The sequence below is a fragment of the Anopheles ziemanni genome, chromosome 2 (genome assembly GCF_943734765.1).
Source record: "Anopheles ziemanni chromosome 2, idAnoZiCoDA_A2_x.2, whole genome shotgun sequence".
NCBI classification, from domain to species: domain Eukaryota; kingdom Metazoa; phylum Arthropoda; class Insecta; order Diptera; family Culicidae; genus Anopheles; species Anopheles ziemanni.
This window is the reverse complement of record NC_080705.1, coordinates 83462522-83480225: the sequence shown is the minus strand read 5'-3', so window position 1 is coordinate 83480225 and position 17704 is coordinate 83462522. Positions and strand designations below refer to the sequence as shown.

Genomic DNA, 17704 nt, shown 5'->3' with positions numbered 1-17704 from the left:
AATCATTGAGCAATTTTTTGGGTATCTTTGTTAGGCACAACACCTAAAGCGAAAGTGATACTTTAAATAGCACAGGAACAAGCTGGTGAAGCAAATGTTTGGAATGGAATTTTTTTATCAAGGACTTTGTGTGTAGGCACTATAAAACAATTTTCACGTTTGTGGATATTCGGCAACGTTGGTATTCTGCGCGTTAAAAGTGTCATAACTCGTTCGGAAGTGACTTTTTACAGAACAGAACCTCTGTGTGGGCGTTCGCTGTTCCTTCGCCGCAACTAGAACGGGCTTGTATATGCTAATTAGGCGGCGCAGATGGACTCATTTTGAAGTTGACCCCAATCGGACCCAGACTCCTTCCCCAGCATTTGACCCAAAACAGAACAGATGTGGGAAACTGAGAGGGGACAAAATTCTAACTCAAATCCGACACCCGATGTCTCGTGGCTCGATGCGTCCGCCTGAATTTGGGGAGAGGCGGTGCGGGGGGGTGTGAGCAAGCGGTTCGTGTATGTAAATCGTTGAATTTATGTTACCGTAATCAAAACGAACGATTGAGTCACCGAGCCGAAGGGGTTCCTTGTGTCCGATTTTGCATACGTGGCTCTTAGAGGCTGAATTTGCATTCGCCTTTCCGTTTGTTCGAGAGGCAGAGATCTTACGGCACTCCAGACTCGAGCGAGACACAGAACTTCACGCGTCGGTCGGACAGGGCGTCCCTCCTAGGGATCCGGAGGGACGGAGCACCCTTGAAACGCGTTCAGGCTCGTTTCGAAGGTGGTGCCGTTAAGAAACATTGCGCGCGAAAAATGTGAGGAGGAGTTCTACACGCGGACCACGTTGTGTCATTTTCTTCACGCAACTTTTCGTAACGTGCCAACATTACTCACGCGTCACGGTGAGTTCGGCAGGAGCGACTTCCAATTCGCCAGCCCGGGAGGCAGAATCTCCGGCCTAAAGCGTGGCCACAGCGAGCGCTCCGTTGCTAGGTCCACACCTTGTGCAGTATCATCAACGACGAACCGGGCAAAAGGACCGAAGGCAAAGGCGTTTGCGCAATGCGCAATACTCTCGAGGACGTACGTCTTCGAGACGGTGCACGCCAAGTGACAAAAACATTGCAACCTTCAGGCCCTTCGAAGGTGAGAAGGGAGAGAGGGGTGAGAAGTACGTGTGCAAGGTACAGGTACTCGCAAAACGATGGACTAGGCTAGGGATATCCGCCATCGCCGCCCAAAACTTCGCACCTCGTCCCCGAAGGCCCCGAAGCAGGGTTCGTTTGAAGGTGCGCATGACTAATTTCCTAATCATTGTACAAATATCGTTCGGAAATTGTGAATCGTTTATCAATATTTACCCGGGCCCGTAAGCAGTCCGGCCATCCATCCATCCATCCATCCATCCGTGCATGCATCCACACGCTCGCGCCAGAAGGTGACGACGCGGTTTTGTTGCCAATCGGGCCGCGCTGACACGGCATCGTCGCGCGGTTCGACAGGTTATTAATTTGTTTAACAGCGATGCAGGACACCGAACGACACAACTATTGCCATCCCGCGAGCCGGACAGGTGGCCAAACATGAGCGCCGATGACGCTGGGTGGTACGACGATGTAATTAAAAGCATGCGCAAAACCGGGCAGATCGGCGGAACGTGTCATTTACAACCGATGGTAATGTGTTAATGATAGTTTTGCGATTGCACACGATGATGATCATGATGAGCAGCTTGCATCGATTAAATAGATGTCGAAGGAGTGTATGAAGATTTATTTTATCGGAATGGTTCATTTAACGAAATTACTTTGGTTGAAATTTGGACTGGCTTAAATTGATAGGCAAGCTGTTGGTTGCAAACTTCAAGGTTTCATTATTAATTTCATCAAGCAAAATTATCTGTGGCTTTTATTTCTGAATTGCATTTTCATGGTAATAAATTTTTAAATATGCTTAAATAAAATTATGAACCTATATATGTATTTTTCTAATTTGCTGGCCTATTGATTGACCTTAAAATCAAAATCAATTCAAATAAAACAGGTTTATCGAAGTCTAAAAACTTTATCGGTTCAAGCTTGTAGTACAGAATGTGTCTTGCTACTTTCAAGTAGTCCAAAAATAACACGAACAGGAATAGAGTCGGTAGAACACGCAGATGTTCTCCGCTTACGCAACCTGCCTCGCGCGGTGGTCAATTCGTGAGAAAACGATAGCCCACCGTCGCGCTTTCGAACATCGGAACTAATCTTATCGTATGAAGTGTTGCGAAAAACCAACTCCAAGCGCTGCAAATCCAAGGTTAGGACCCGGACGTGGACCGCCACGGTTATTTATTGTTCGACAGCGCAACCCCCCGGGTGAACGATTTTTTCGGTGCAATATAGCAAATAAACACCGCGCAAGCGCGTATCATAAAGCAAACACCCGCCCGAACGTGGAGACATCCGTCGCGTCTTGCAGCTGCGCTGCTTGGAGACGTTGATCGGAAAGAATCTTCCGATCGGGACGTTGGGACACCACCGGCCCTCGGGTTCCCCGTGTGAATAGTTTCGCCTTGCGTTGCTCTTTTTTCCATTTTACGCCGCAAATAGCTGACCTGTTGCGGCAAAAGGGAATCAACAAGTTTGCTTAGCAAACTCCACGACATCGCGATCGCGCGCGGGCAAGAAGCGCGTGCAGTGGACGGATTTCGTCAACCCCGACAATGGATGTCGTTCATGGGGTTCTTCGCTATCGGCGTTTTCCTTTTTTTTTGTCCCTCCGGTGTGCAAGTGTCCGGAGCTAAGGCAACCCGGTGACACCGGTAGGTTTCTCCTCTATCTAGCGCAAACAGCGTCTTTATCGGAAAGCAAACAACCTCGCGAAAGGGATGAAGCGAGGTGAGCGTAAGCGCGAAGACACCGCGATACGATCGCTCGGATTGCAAAACTTGTGCGTTGAATGAAGGAAAACCAAAAAAAAAAAAATGGCAAAAATGCCATCCACCACAAATTCTATAACTTTCTACGGTGCCTTACGAAGTCTCTTCAGTCGGTTTCGTTTGGAGTTCTCTAATCTGTTCAAGGAAAATACCTCGCCGATCAAAGGAATTAGAGGCGGTTCGACGGTGGGCAACGAGGGGAGGTGTGGACTTCGGCCGGGACACACAAACATAGCCGGTCATATTTAGTACTCCTTGAGCGGAACGGTGGGTATGAGTAATGGCACAGGATTCCTGGCCCTGACGAGGCCTGAGCCCTGAATCGCTCTCGTTTTCGCTCATCGGGCCGGGTATTAGGGACGACAGCCCGAGCCTCGCGGTGGGCTTTAATTAAATTTACAATCAATTTGTTTGTCTTTTGCGCGATTTTCCTCCAGCCTGCGGTACGTCCACCGGTTCTCAGCCCTCAGTTCGTTGTTCACCGTCGCTAAAGGGGTTCGCGGATCGGTTCGCGGGATCGCCGTGGTTCGTTTGTTAGCCGGTTGGCGGTTGTAAATGCTAATATTATGTGTTCTAGCAATCGCCTCAAATCATCGTCTCACCGCTCATAAATTGCGCTGCCATTGGCCACCGGTCACCGGATCGTTTAGTCGCGGAACTGCACCCGGGTGCATAGGGGGGGTTTGAGCCACCACACACACACGTGGGTTGGGGTCGGTGGTGGCTGTCAGCAGGAACCGAGTGCCCAATAATCATGCCCTACATCCAGGAAGCGGGCAGGCTCCGATGACATCGTGTGGTGAGAAGCCTTGCTTCCAGTCCGAGGTGATGTGAACATTAACGAAGCGACGCACGCCGTTTAAAATTCGACATGACATGTTGCGTTCCGTTCGACGATTTCGTTTTTCAGAAGTTGTATTATACTTTTGTCTATGTTTTATTTTAATAATAGATGGAGTTATTAAAATTGCAATTAAAACAGAATACGAATTGGTATGAAACTTAAACATTTTGACAAGTAACGAACCTTTGTAAATTATTTGAGTTAGTAGAGAGATTTTTAATACCTTAAAACAATTTCAATATTTGGAAACTTTCTGTTAGATAAATCTTGATCAAATTCTGTTAAAAGTCCCTTCCTTTACATATATCTTACAAAATCTTTGTAAAAAGAGTACTTGTCAAAAATTATACAAAACCACACTAATAAGTACTTTCTGATACAAAGCTATGGGTATTGTTTAGATGTTTATCTCAAAAAACTTACTTGATTATTTAAAGCTAAAAGGATAGTTTGATCCGTGAACTAGGATTTGCTTGATTATCATCCATGAACATATTAGAACATTACTAGGTTAGTCAAACAGTTTTGAAAGCCAAAAGGTTTTGAAGGTCAAAAAACTTTGTTTTTGAGCAGTAGAAAATCCAAAATTCCTATCCTATTTTAATATTTTATCTTTCATATGAACTTGCTCTAAATGTCGTTTCGATCCGTCAACTCATTCGTGTATACAAGCGTTATGAAGTTGTCGTGTTGGAGCATTGTGCAATGATGGACAAATCTTAAAATAATGATGGAATTCAAATGATTTTCTTTTTTATATAAATTTTAGCTCATTTTTCAGCTTTTGAGCTATCAAATAAAATTCCCCAATCCAAAAAATCCGATTCCTATTTGCTCTATTCAGTTAAATACTAAGCCATGCCGAGACATCCGTTTTCTGATGGAAACGTTGTGAAAAATTCATAAAATAGCTCCTAGTTTAAACAGGCAACTAAAACACAACCATTTAACCTCTCACCAACTTACCAAATTCTAAAAAAAAATTTTCAAATAAAATTTACCTTTAAAAAACTCAAAAACTTTTCATATACTCTGGATGCATGAATATGCTCATTCTGTGACACGTTTCGTGCATAGTTTGAGCCATTATGACCAATCTAAAGCCAATTCTGTTTGATCCTATTGAGTGTTTTCTTTTGCATAAACTACGAACCCTCCATCTTACCCATTCACACCACGTGTTTCGTGCCATTTAGGGAACCGATTAAATCGGCATCATCATAACGGCTCGGATTCCGTGGCACCGGAGTAGGTTAACTCCACGCTCTTTGAGCATGCCGATGCAAAAGGTGCTGCATTAAAACTGCAGTTGACCGGCCGCTGCTTGACACTCTTCCGATTGGATGATCCACTTCCTCGCCGCCAGCCACCATTCGACTGTCGAAGCGAAAAAAGGAGGTTAATTTGCCACCGCACACACGAACCCGGTTCGCCATGCATCCATTCAATTCAAATTTTATCGCACTTTTGTCTATTATTTTAATCGCACGGGGCCCATGTGGTGCCCGTGCCATGCTGCGTACCGGCGGGACAGTACGCCCCGCCACGCTAAATCCGGTGGCTCTCGGTTATTTATGGAGTGTTGGGTCACCGATTGACACGCAGCAGCAGCAGCAGCAGCAGCAGCGGGAGTGCAGATTTCAAGAATCAATCAGATGAATTATGTGCAAACGCGGGCGATGCTCGGTCACCCCCGTGGCACGTATGGGACCATAGAATTCCTCGTTAGGTCCGAGCCCGAGGGTGACACATCTGATCTCGGTCAACCGTCACCCCGGATCCCTGGTCACCTAATACCTGGCTTGGAGTATTTTTTTTTCGTCACTCGTATGTGTTTGTGATTTTTTTGTTGTGTGTTTGTTCATTTGTTTGCTTTGTCAGCTGGCTGAACCGGTGATCCTCAAGCCTGCCTTCCAATCGCCGGTGACCGATGGCCGGCCCGGGGTCAACTCGCTGGAGTGTCGGCTCGCTCACCACCAAGCTCCGTTTCAATCGCGATCGATGAACATATTTTTAATGGACAGTTTGTCGATCCGGTGGCCTCATTCCGGGCACCACGCTTCAACGAACCGCTCGACGCTGGGCAGCTGCTGGATGGGACTGGTCTTTTTTTGTGTGCAGCCTGTTCTGGTCGGTTTTCTTCTTCCACCAGCCGAGTGCGCAGGCGGGAGGGTAACGGGTGGTCCACTGGTTCCGTTCTGGGGCCACTGTTCTAAGCCTAGTGACACAGATATTTGAAGCATTATGCATTTTTGTCTTCCCCACAGCAGAGCTGGACCCCCGCCACGCACTCAATGTGTGTCAATGGGTTGCATGTGAGGGGGAGGCAATTCCAAAAACGGGTTTCCATGTTAGAATCGATAAAGCCTATCGCTTAGAACAAGAGATACAGCAGACTAGATTCTGTTACGATCATTCACTCTCCAGATCGATTCCATCATCCGTTGTAAGAAAAGGTTTAATAGTTAATTTAAGGTTTAAACAAAGTAGCTATTTTTGAGGTCATTGATTTTACAATAACTATTTAATGAGTCTAATATACTTAATTAACAAAGCTTCATATGAGAGAAAATTTATAAGAATTATAGTTCATTTACGAGATTCTGCCTTAAACAATTCTTAAATTAAGTCTTAACCAATAAAAAAAATTAACAACTGGATGAAGTTTCATATATAACAATCTCAAATATCTAATAGTCATGAAACCTTATAGTATGTTAGATATACCATGTGCCAGAGAAATATTTCATTTCAATTAACTATTACTATTAGTGAACTAAGATGAAATAAAATTAAATTGAAGATTCAGTTTAAAATGATGACTAAATCAATTGCGTACCTTCACAACTGGATCTAATTTCATACCTAATAATCTCAAATATCTGATAGTCTCGAAATCTTATCATAATAACTAGAGAAATAATTTTCAAATATTAAATTTATTTTCCATGACAGTTAGAGAGGAGATACCTTCTCTTCATAAATTGATAAAATAAATTGTATTTGTTAGACAAAAACAAAACCTTCTTATGGCGACTTCAAAAGCTTAGACAAAGGATACTCCATGGAAATATTGCTATAATGAATTCAAATGTTTTATGAAAGGATACTCCATGGAACTATTGAAAATATTCACTGCATACATTAAATTGATATTCCAAATTAAAAACGCAACTTTCTACTGCTTTTTCAATACACTCTTCGAAGTTGCCATATTTGACCTCCTTGCCTCATTAGATAACATGCAAACGTTCTATCCAACATTACGTTCCGAGTGCAACATCATAACACAATGCGTTTCACCGACTCTTATTACTAATGCGCCATTATAGTGTCACCCCGCGAATCTAATGGATTATTGAGTCAAGAACTCAATTAACTCCAAGCGGTGCAGCTCCGCAGCGAAAGACCCACACAATGTGCGATTGAACTACGCGCCTTGAGTGCCGAACCTCCCTCCGTTGCACTCTACGGAACATACTCAATCGAATTACCTATTCCTAACCCGATCGCGTTGCAGAAACAGAAGCGACCAGTTCAGGCTTCTCTAACTCGCGCAACAATCTTATAATGCACCGAACAATGTTCGAGAGCACAACTGTTGCGAAGGAAGTGGAGGAGGTGTATGTTTGGGGAAGAATCTAAGCGGTTCGGAGTAGGGGAAAGCAGAAGAAGTTAATATTCTACCAGCAGCATGCCGAGCGGCATTTTCCATCCCCACCTCCATCACGCTTTGACGTGTCCTAGCTGCTAAAGTGTCATCTCGCCTCAATCTGCCAATATACTTCCCTTCTCGTACCCTCCCGAATGAGCACCCCTGCCCTATCGATTAGTGCAGCAAGGAAGAATATAAAAAAAAGTGCGTTCGGTTCGAGCGCGCGCGCGTTTGGGGAGTCATATAAAATCGATCGTAAATTCTCCTACAAATCGCCGCCAATTTCACATGCACCACGCGGTGCGCCTTCGCGGTGTCACGCGGTGGAAGATATCAGTGGATAAAGTTTTACGGCCGATTGTATGCAAATGCTGTCCCCAACCTTTCCCCCACCCTGGTCCCCCGGTCACAAGGAGGAAGATAAAAAGATCTATTGGGTGGAGGGAAGGCATCGAATCGCGGAACGGAACGCTTCTAGCGCGTTGGTTTATTTAGTTGCAATTTTCTTACCACCTTTCGTCCGGTGGTGGGATATGCGTTCATGTGCGTATTAAAAATCTACTGTTTTGCCATTTTTATGGACGTGTCGGGTCCGGCGCACCGCCAAGCTCGTCACCCCCTTTGGCCGCTTCCCAGAACTCCGCTGTGTTTTAATAAGAAACGTTAGCGTCAATCCCGGCCGCAAAGGCGCAACGGACGAGGAACCATTTTTCATTCCAACGCATCACGCAAACGCTCATGACGCTGGCAAACGTGATAAAAATGCATGTTTACGGCGAATTTATTAACCGCGTTAAATTGGGACATATGTTCCGAACCAAACCGCCGGGCGATGAACGCTGAACGCCTTTTATTCCGCCATTTCCATAAGCAGTAAACGCTTATTTAATCTAGGATGGTAAAACGACTTCTTGGCTATAAAAATATAACTCACACATAGACACACGACTTATAGCTGTGATGTTGACGCTGTTCGGATGGAATTCTTATAATTTCATACCAAGATACATTTTTTCTTCGCACCCTGTAATTCTTTCTGTTGGCTAACCTCGTAAAAAAGCAAGTTAAAGAACGCATTCAGCACTCGATCGCTAAGCACATCATTCATCTTAGTGAACTTCTCTTAATGCCTTCGCTCGGATGTTGCAAGTCTGCGTCCAAACAATCTTTGCACGATGTCTCGTGATCACTTGTTTCTTCGTAGCGATTCGCTAAAACACCCTCCGACGACAGGTAGCATTTCGGTCCGTCACTTTAGCGTCCATCAAACGATTTAATCACCGTTTCTTCCGAAGGAACCATCTCTTCTCCCATCGGAGGTGGTCGCTGCAATCTGCAGACCGATCCAACAACACCGTTCCCAACGGTCGATCACCACAACGGTCTTGTTCGGAAGGGAGCAATAGATTGAAACAGAGATCGTTACCGAGCGTCAAGCTTTCACTTGCTGTGGCCATCTTCCCCGACGAACGCCACTTTGGACTCCAGCGATGCGCCACGGGGAAGGTGGTGTTTATGTAAATTAATGTTCTCAGTGATTTTGATTGACAGCGCGTGAAGTTCGTTGTGGGGTCGCTTTGGGAAGCGATCGGGCAGCCGTTTGGTTTAGCGACCTGGGATGCTGGGCGGCGTTTGGATTGTTTTAAATCACTCGCTAAACCTTAATGGTCCACATTATTGCGATTTACTGAGACACAAATTATAGTAACTGACGCTTCCTTACGGCATGAGCCAGCGTACACACGGGGAAGGTAGACAGAGAACTGTGGATCTGGAAGAAACCCTTTATACTTTGTACATGATCATAAAGAATTTTCCATAACGATTAGGATTACGTTTAAAGTTCCAACAAAAAAATGAAAGCGCATTTCATCAACTGCATAAACACTTAACTACACTCTATCGATTCATTAATCTTTCGATGTTCCACCATCACGAAGACAGAAGTTGCACAACGACAAGACTGAAGTGTCATCTCCTCCAAAAGCATTCCTCTGTTCTGCATTCCCGCACAATCATCGCCGCGAGTGCACTTTTGACAAACAAGTTAAATGCATTTGTTGTAATGGGGAATCTTATCATAAATTATTCGAGAATTAAAAAAAAAGATGGTGAAGAAAAAACCACTGACAAACGGTAAAGAATCTGGTAGACCGGACGGAAATCACAACCGACCACGAAAATGACATCTTTCCCAGCGAACAAACGAATGATTCATTAATTTCTCGTCTTGGTTCTCCCTCTCTCTCTCTCTCTCTTTCCTCGGTTTTATCGTCGGCGTTCAATTAATTACAGTCACCAGAATTAGAATTTCGGCATGAGCTGATGGGGCGCATAAATAAATTGGAAACCGATGTCGAGCTGGACGTTGTACCGGGCAGTCAGCATCATCCATCATCCAACTCGCCGCTGTCGTCGTCCGGATTATCCAGCTACGCCGGCCAGGGCTACGAGCACTATGGCAAGGAATTCTTCTTCGGTACGTATCGGGGTCCGTTCTGGAACGCACGCGGGAAAGTGCTATAATATTTGACTACCGAAATGGAAGGGAAGCTTAACGCGCTAAGCCGGGCTGTCGGGCGCGATAAGCGATACTCTCCGGTCCGGTGTGATGGAAGGGAATTAATAAATATTTAGTCTGCCCTATCACTCCCGCAGGCAACAAACACCGCGACATGCTGTGCACCGAGTCGGAGGACTCGTTCCTGCGGCCACCGCTGTGGGAGGACATCGCCAGCTCGATACAGAACATCGACCCGGAGAACGCCATCATGCTCGGCTCGGCCACCATGAACGGCGTGCCGCAGGTCAAGATGGAGGCGGTCGACGATCCGTTCCTGGAGCCGCTGTCCTCGCCCCTGCTCAGCCCGCTCGAGATCAAGACGGAGAAGAGCCAGCAGCTGCTGGCGCAGGCCACCAACCACAACAACAACAACCTTAGCCACCTAACCAACAACAACAGCATCCACCAAAACCATATGCACGGTGACGCGGCGAGCTGCCACACCAACGGAGGCAACGCGGCGACCAACAATGGTAGCAATAACTTCCTCCCGAACAATGGCCCCAGCAATGGGTACACGCACAGTGGAGGTAACCTCGGTGTCACGGCTTCTCACGGCCACCAGAGTCAGCACGGGCTCAATGGCTACCTGGCCGGAACGAACGGGAGTGGCAGCAACCTGCAGCTGCTCACGAACCATCCGTCCCAGCAGCATCACCAGCAACCTCCTACGCAGCATCAGCAGCACCATCAACTGTCCCATCCGCAGCATCACCAGCATCACCAGCATCATCAGCATCACCAGCAGCAGCAACACCAGCAGCAACATCAGCAGCAGCAGCATCACCCACAGCAACACCTGCACGTGAACCAAAACAATAACTACTACCACTGGCAGCCGCCGGCCGGCGGGGGTGGCACCAACGCCACCTTGAACCAAGGGTCCGCCGCCGCAGGGCAGATGTACCACTCCAAGTACGCCGTGCCGCAGTCGACGACGCAGAGCTCCACCATCTGCCCGACGCCCATCTCGAGGCTAATGTACGTCCCGCCGCTGACGCCGCCCAACTCCGACCCCGGCAGTCCCGGAAACACCTTGCAGGTAAATTCGAGCCTTCCCCCCAACCGTCAGATGTCAATCTTGTCCGACTCAAAGCCTTGGCTGAGCTGAACTCGAGGGCTTTTTACTAGTACCTTGAACGTTGCAGTACACTCGATTGTTGCTTCATGTGATTTGCTGTTGCCAACATACCAAATGCTACGAGTTTTGTAAAAGAAGTTTTCTGTTTATTCGCATAAATCTAGCTAATAAGAGGAACTAATAGCTCCAAAATAGTATTGCCTGCAAAAATACACTGGTTCAAAACCTGGCGGTTGGATCGGTCGCTTATTGATTTAACCAGGTCTTAACTTTCAAACTTAATTTCTTTTTTTTATGATTTTCTGTTCTGACAATCATGTGTGTTTGTGCGCGTCTTAAATATCTAAAATGTCTAAATATCTCAATTCTGGGGAGTCCAACATTTCTTTTTAAGTGGTGGTTTTAGTACATCTTACGCGAATCCTTCCATTCAATTCCGTACGCTCAACTTTTTGTAATTCTAGCGATTATAACGCAAAATGTTTAATTATTTTTTTTTATTTACTTTAATTACATAGCGCACGCAGGGAACTCAGGAATACTTAATCCTGTGTTTGATTACTAGAAAATCCCTTACAATAAGCTCACATGCTACATATTTGAAGCCTTCTTGTTTCGTAAACTTGAGGTTGTTCCATGTTCTACCTGAAGTTCTGCCCAGTCCCTTCAATTTGATTGGCTAATTCCGACAACGTTCAGCCAGATATCTCATAATGATCTGAACAAGACTCAACGTACGAGAAAGAACCATATTGTAATGATACAAATGATCAAAACATAGCAAAACAAAAAGAGCTTTAAACAGTGTAAATTGGCAGTTTTCTCATACCATTCATGATATATTCTTGTAAAACACATATTTTTATGTTCTAGTACAATTATGTATGGTGCTAAATATTTGTTTAGATAAAACTAAATCTTTGCTAAACTGCTTTCTGTAAAATAAGTAATTTGCTACAATAGAAAGACTAACGAACAATTGGCATACTAAGAAGGATATAGTTGTATGAAGGTACAAACACGTAAAAAACATCTACTTAATTACTAAGAGATTGATTCTAGGATGAGTAATTTAAGGCTGATGTCACTGCTTTATCGCAAAATATTTTATCGATTGTGAAATCTGACAATATATCCATATTTTTTCAAATACAAATAAAATTTTACAATTTTTTCGTATGAAAAGCCACGATTTCAGGTTTAGAAAATATAACTTTTTTTTTATGTGGCCCGACATCCCCTAATGGAACAAGACCTCCCTCCGAAGAGGGTTACAGTGACCGAGAAACCATTCGATAAAATCAAACGTTAAAATTAATCGATTCATAAAACCATAATACGGTAGCTTGAAGCTGTCAAATCCCATACATTTTCGTCTGTCAAATCCTAACACCAGACTAAACTGCTCTAGACGTTGTTAGCCTTCCGTAACGAATTTCTTTGACCATCTGCTTGTAGAATCCTCCGAGAAGAACTCCTCCGCCACCGTATCACCAGCAACAGCAACAGCAACAGCACCAGCAGCAGCAGCAGCAGCAGCAACAGCAGCAACAACAAATGAGCCACCAATCGTCTCACCTCCACCATCACGCCCACGGGGGCCTGGTGGGACCCCAAACGGTCGGCGCTTCGCCATCCCAAGTGCTGCTCCAGCAACTTCCGCAACCGGGCGGTTCCAGCAACCAACCGGCGCAACCAAATCAGCTCGTCGCGAACAGTTCCTTGCACGCAGCGCTGACACCGCTCGGGTCGGTGCTGCCCGCCCCGTCCGGCCCCGCCAACAGCCCGTCGACGGCGACGTCTGGGCGTCTCCCCGGCCCGACCGGCACCCGTGGTTCCAGTTCCAAGCGGCACAGTTCCGCGCACAGCATCAACAGCGTGCTCAGCAGCGCCGGCGTGGTGAAGCACATCGTCGGCCGCTACAACCGGCGCAACAATCCGGAGCTGGAGAAGCGCCGAATACACCACTGTGATTTCATCGGTAAGTCTGGCCGCCATATTCACGCACGGCCCACCAGGTCTGCGCCTAATTCCCATTAAATTGATTCCCAAGCATGCTTATTACGCTCCGTTCCCACACTCCCCATTTCGGAGCTGTATCGGGGCCGGACAATCTTGGCGGACACTTGGTCACGGCTGAAGTTGGGTCGCCCAGCGAATGGTTGCACCGATGCACCGGAGCTGATAATTAATAATATGGATAATTTTCGCCAAACAACACCTTGCGAGACCACGTCTTTAGCTGCAATCGCAATCGGTAGTTCGCAAGAGTGGACTCCCTCGGTTCGGTCTGCAATCATCACCATGCATTCTGTGCGTGAGTGTGTGTCAATCGCAATCGGCCACACCAACCAGTCCCGGGTGGCCATCCATAAACGGAATGTGAGAAAAATCACTCGTCAATCCCCAGCGCGGGTTTGCCAGGAGATCGGACCCCGATCGGACACTCACCCGGTGCACGGCATGCCCACGATATGGTGTGGTCCTCCTTGGTGCAGCACGGCGTAATAAAATTAAGACATTTACGCGATAATTCATTAGCTCGCCCCTGCGTGATTATGATGTTCGGCTGCGATCCCACCATTCCGTGGCCGCACCAAACGCTGCTTGGACGTGATCGGGATTTTTCCCTTTGCGTACGACATTTAAAAATCGATAATTATCACTCACTCATTCCGGTTCGCAATATGGTCCGTGTGTCCATGCACGCCCGCTGCCAATGTCGGAGTCGTGGTGCGTGAAGCGTGAAGTTGCCATATTCGATCAGCCATGCGCACTATCACTTTGCTCGCGATCTATCTCCCCGGGGGGAAAATAAGAGAATCCCTCCGCATGCCTCCCAACGCCGGCTGCAGGAAAAGGTCCCCCCCTACCCCGATCGGTGCTTTATTCCTTCTCGTCCTATCCCTCCGACTGGGGAACCCTTGATGAATCAATTTGTACGGCAGAGTCGGTGGAAAAGTTTCATTTTCACCCACCGCCCAAAAATGGAACACCCCACCGACGTTGGGGCACTTTTTTCCCACTGACTAACGGGACCGCGACAGGAGTCGCGGTGGGTGCGAATAAAAACCCGCGATACTACCCAACGTCCGAAGGAAGCGTCCATACTCTCCGGCGGGCGGAAAGTGAACCGGGCGTGATAATTAGTGCTGGCATGGGCAGAACAGCATAGCTAACACTTTTACTACGAATAAGGTCCGTGGGCAGCGCGACATGTTTTCGGAGGGGTATTTTTTTTTTCTTCGCTTTTCGCCAGTACTGCGCCCGCGTTTCATTAAGGGGTTTTATTTCTGTTTTTCGTTATGTTTTTGGGTGGCAGTGCAGTTTGACGCATGTTGAAACATGTTTTGGGCTTTTCCTAAGCCAGCGATCGCTATCGATCGCCGTCGTTAATTTGCGAAGCAAAAGCGTTCGGAAAAACACCCGCCGTGTGTTGTAGCGAAACATGGTGTTTTACAATCTATTATTACGTGTTTTCTGCGCTATAAACGTTGGTATTTGGCACACGTGACAAATGTGTACGTAATCTGCATCATTAACAAGGTGATTTAACAAACTATTCCGTTTGAATCGCGTGTAATCGTTTTATTTCGCCAAATCTATGTTGCTCTTCAATCTTATCCTACTTTTATTTTTCGCTACCTACAAATTACTTTGTTGTAAAAAATAAATTCTTTATGTTAGTTTGAATTGTTAGAAGTTAGTTGGAGAAATCAAAAACTTCACGAATAAAGTAAAAACGATAATTTTGTCATCGCAAAGTAATCTTGAACTGATTATTTGAAGCCTTGGGATTTTTCTGTATTCTTTCGATTCAAATACCATTTTCACTTTGCATTGTATTTCAAAATTAGCTAGTTTGAATTTAATTTATTCGATAACTATTTGTTGTTGCCTTCAATATTCAGTAGATATTGAAATTTTAAAATAAGTGCTACATTGGTTTTAAATGGTTCGGAACAGCAATCAGTTAAACCAGGGATGTCAAACATGCGGCCCGCGGGCCACATGCGGCCCGCGGGCCACATGCGGCCCGCAAGAACATTGGGTGTGGCCCGCGACCCCTTTGAAACATTACATCGAATGTTTGGATCCTTGAGTATTGGCTTATAGCAAATACCAAAATATTTAATGTAAATTTTTTCACGAACTGCGAATTGCAAGAGAACTGAACGAATGTCAATTTAAACAATTTCAATAAGAAAGTGATATGCAACTTTGCAGCAAAGATTTTACACAGATTTTTCTAGACAAGTGGATAAATAGTGTTAACAGAAAACAAACGTGTTGAACTACAAGACCATTCCAAACAAAATAACAAATGCGGAGCAATAAGTTAGCTATTGTAATTATATACCTTTACTTCTCTAAAATCATTAACAAACTACACAACAGTGTTGAACTGCAACATTTATTTCAATAAACTTGAGTTGAATTCGTTAAAATTTGAAAAACGATTGAGCAACAAACCCTCTCTTTTACTCAAAATTTGTAAATTTTATAAGAAGTAATATAATATGAAAAAATGTGAAAATGTAAAACATTCTTGACTGTTAAGATAAAACCACATTGATAAGAACATATTTTCATCACTCCAATCAATTATATGGTTTGGCCCGCGAGCCTATATTGAGAGAAAATGCGGCCCGCGAACCTATTTTGGGAGGAAATGCGGCCCGCAAGGTGAAACGAGTTTGACATCACTGAGTTAAACAACGCTCCGTCCTTCAATGAAATATTTACTTTCTAAAACTACAACGGCTTTTTCCCCCCTTTTAGCATGTCCCACCCACCGATCGGGAAGGAAAATGTTTAAAAACCATGAAATCGGATCGATGTTTAATTAGATATAATTAACTCACACTCGCCGCGATGAACACATTAGTCCACAAAAACCTAACCACGCTGTCAGTGGGCTGTTGTGGCGCAGTGAGTGTTTGCGAACAATTTTAAACCGCCAACCGGGCGCGTAAACGTTCCCCACCGGCCCTAGTGTGGCACCGTTTCGTTTTTCATCCCCGCGCTAATCAAACTTTTTTTCATTTTTGCAATCGGACTGATTATTACGACCGCACGTCACTATCTCGATCAACTCGTCAGCTAATCAGGCCTCTCAGTCGCGACGGACCCTTTCTCCTCCCGAGCACCTTCGGCTTGTCGATCAAACTTCTCATCGCCCAGGAGCGGGAGGAAAGGTGGAAAACTTATCACTCTGCCACTGTTCGGAGCGTCGGGCAGTGGACCAACCCTCTCCCCTCTACGCCACAGGTCAATTAAACGTAATTTTCACCACGATCCAATTTCCAGCGCGATCGATCGGGGCGCGAACTCGAACCGATGCTTGGTGCAAAAACCAAAGCAAAAGGGAAAACGTAGCCGACTGGGTGGCTCTTATCGGCGGAATAATACCTAGGAAATGGACCATTTAATGGGATCAATCGTCCACCAAGCGGGCTCCGACAATATTCCAGTTCAGATTCAATTTTTTTTTTTGCAATCTATTAAGCACATGTGGTTCCATTCGGATTTTCCTACGGCCGAACCGATTGTTTCCCTAACGAAGCACGTAATTATTATTTTCTCTAATTAAATCAATTAAAAGCTACCGTCGCGAGCCGGCTCAGAGCCTGTTCGGATGAGGCGGAGGAGCAGCAGGATCACCCGATCGGTGACGTTTTCCCGCCAGCTCGTCACGTTGGCTACCGTTTTGCTCGGCGCGCCAAAGGTACAGAATTTTTAATCATGATTTATCACATAATAACGTTTAATAATTGCACACCGCTAGGGGGAGGGTGGCAGCAGGATGGAAGGGTGGTAGAAACAATGATTTATTGATTTTGTTTCTTTTCACCATCGTCGATCTTTTTTTTTTCTTACACGTCGTGTCCCTATCCTTAGCCTTTTTATTCCATGGCGTCGAAGTCGCACGAGTCGGTACGCTATCTAAGGCACTCACGGCGGATGGTTTTCCTCCTCCCTTTTTGGCACACCATCCATCTCGGACGCCACCTGACTCCACGGCCACCAGTGACAGGCTCCCGGATCGAGTTATGATCCGCCGGTGGGTGAAAAAGTTGTCAACGAAATCGGTCCTCCCAGCCTAGACACGCGGCGTCCGACGGTTCTTATTTCGAATGCGAATGGAGGAAAACGGTTTCCTCCTGATGCAGTACATTCGGAAGAGTGACTGAACCAGTTTTCCATACCGAACGAGTTCGAGTAGCGAGCGCTGGCAGGGGCACTGGAGCTACCGACAGGATGAACATCATCTCGCAGTAGCGCGCGTGTTGTGCGCTGCCATGTAGTGAACTATTTGCTTTCTATGATTCCATCCGACATGTGCTGAAGGGGAAAAAAGGAAAGCTAAATCAACACCCCGACACACTGTGGGACAATTACTATTCAGAATGTGTTCGCGGGGTGGATTTTGCGGTAATGTCATCTGTCAGCCTGTCTGGCATTTGTTGGTAAAACAGTCCAAGTGTTGGGATGTTGGTATGTGTTTCCGTGTGACTCGTCGACGGGAAACGACAAATCGAGGTCCACCCAGCGTGTCCCCCCCGTTCTTTGCCGCGCCCCGTCAAATTAGGCGTCACCCGGCTAGCCAATTTTTCTGGAAGGAGGCTGGAAATTGGACGGAAA

At 45.9% G+C, this 17704-nt stretch overlaps 1 protein-coding gene across 1 annotated transcript in view; it reads left to right on the top strand.

Moving 5' to 3' along the window:
• Positions 1–17704, top strand: part of LOC131281793 (dendritic arbor reduction protein 1) — a 121458-nt gene that overhangs the window by 44330 nt on the left and 59424 nt on the right. Inside the window, exons 2-4 of the mRNA XM_058311143.1 lie at positions 9711–9894; positions 10074–11020; positions 12518–13040. Of these exons, the coding sequence (XP_058167126.1) occupies positions 9711–9894; positions 10074–11020; positions 12518–13040 (1654 nt within the window). The remainder of the gene's footprint in view (positions 1–9710; positions 9895–10073; positions 11021–12517; positions 13041–17704) is intronic.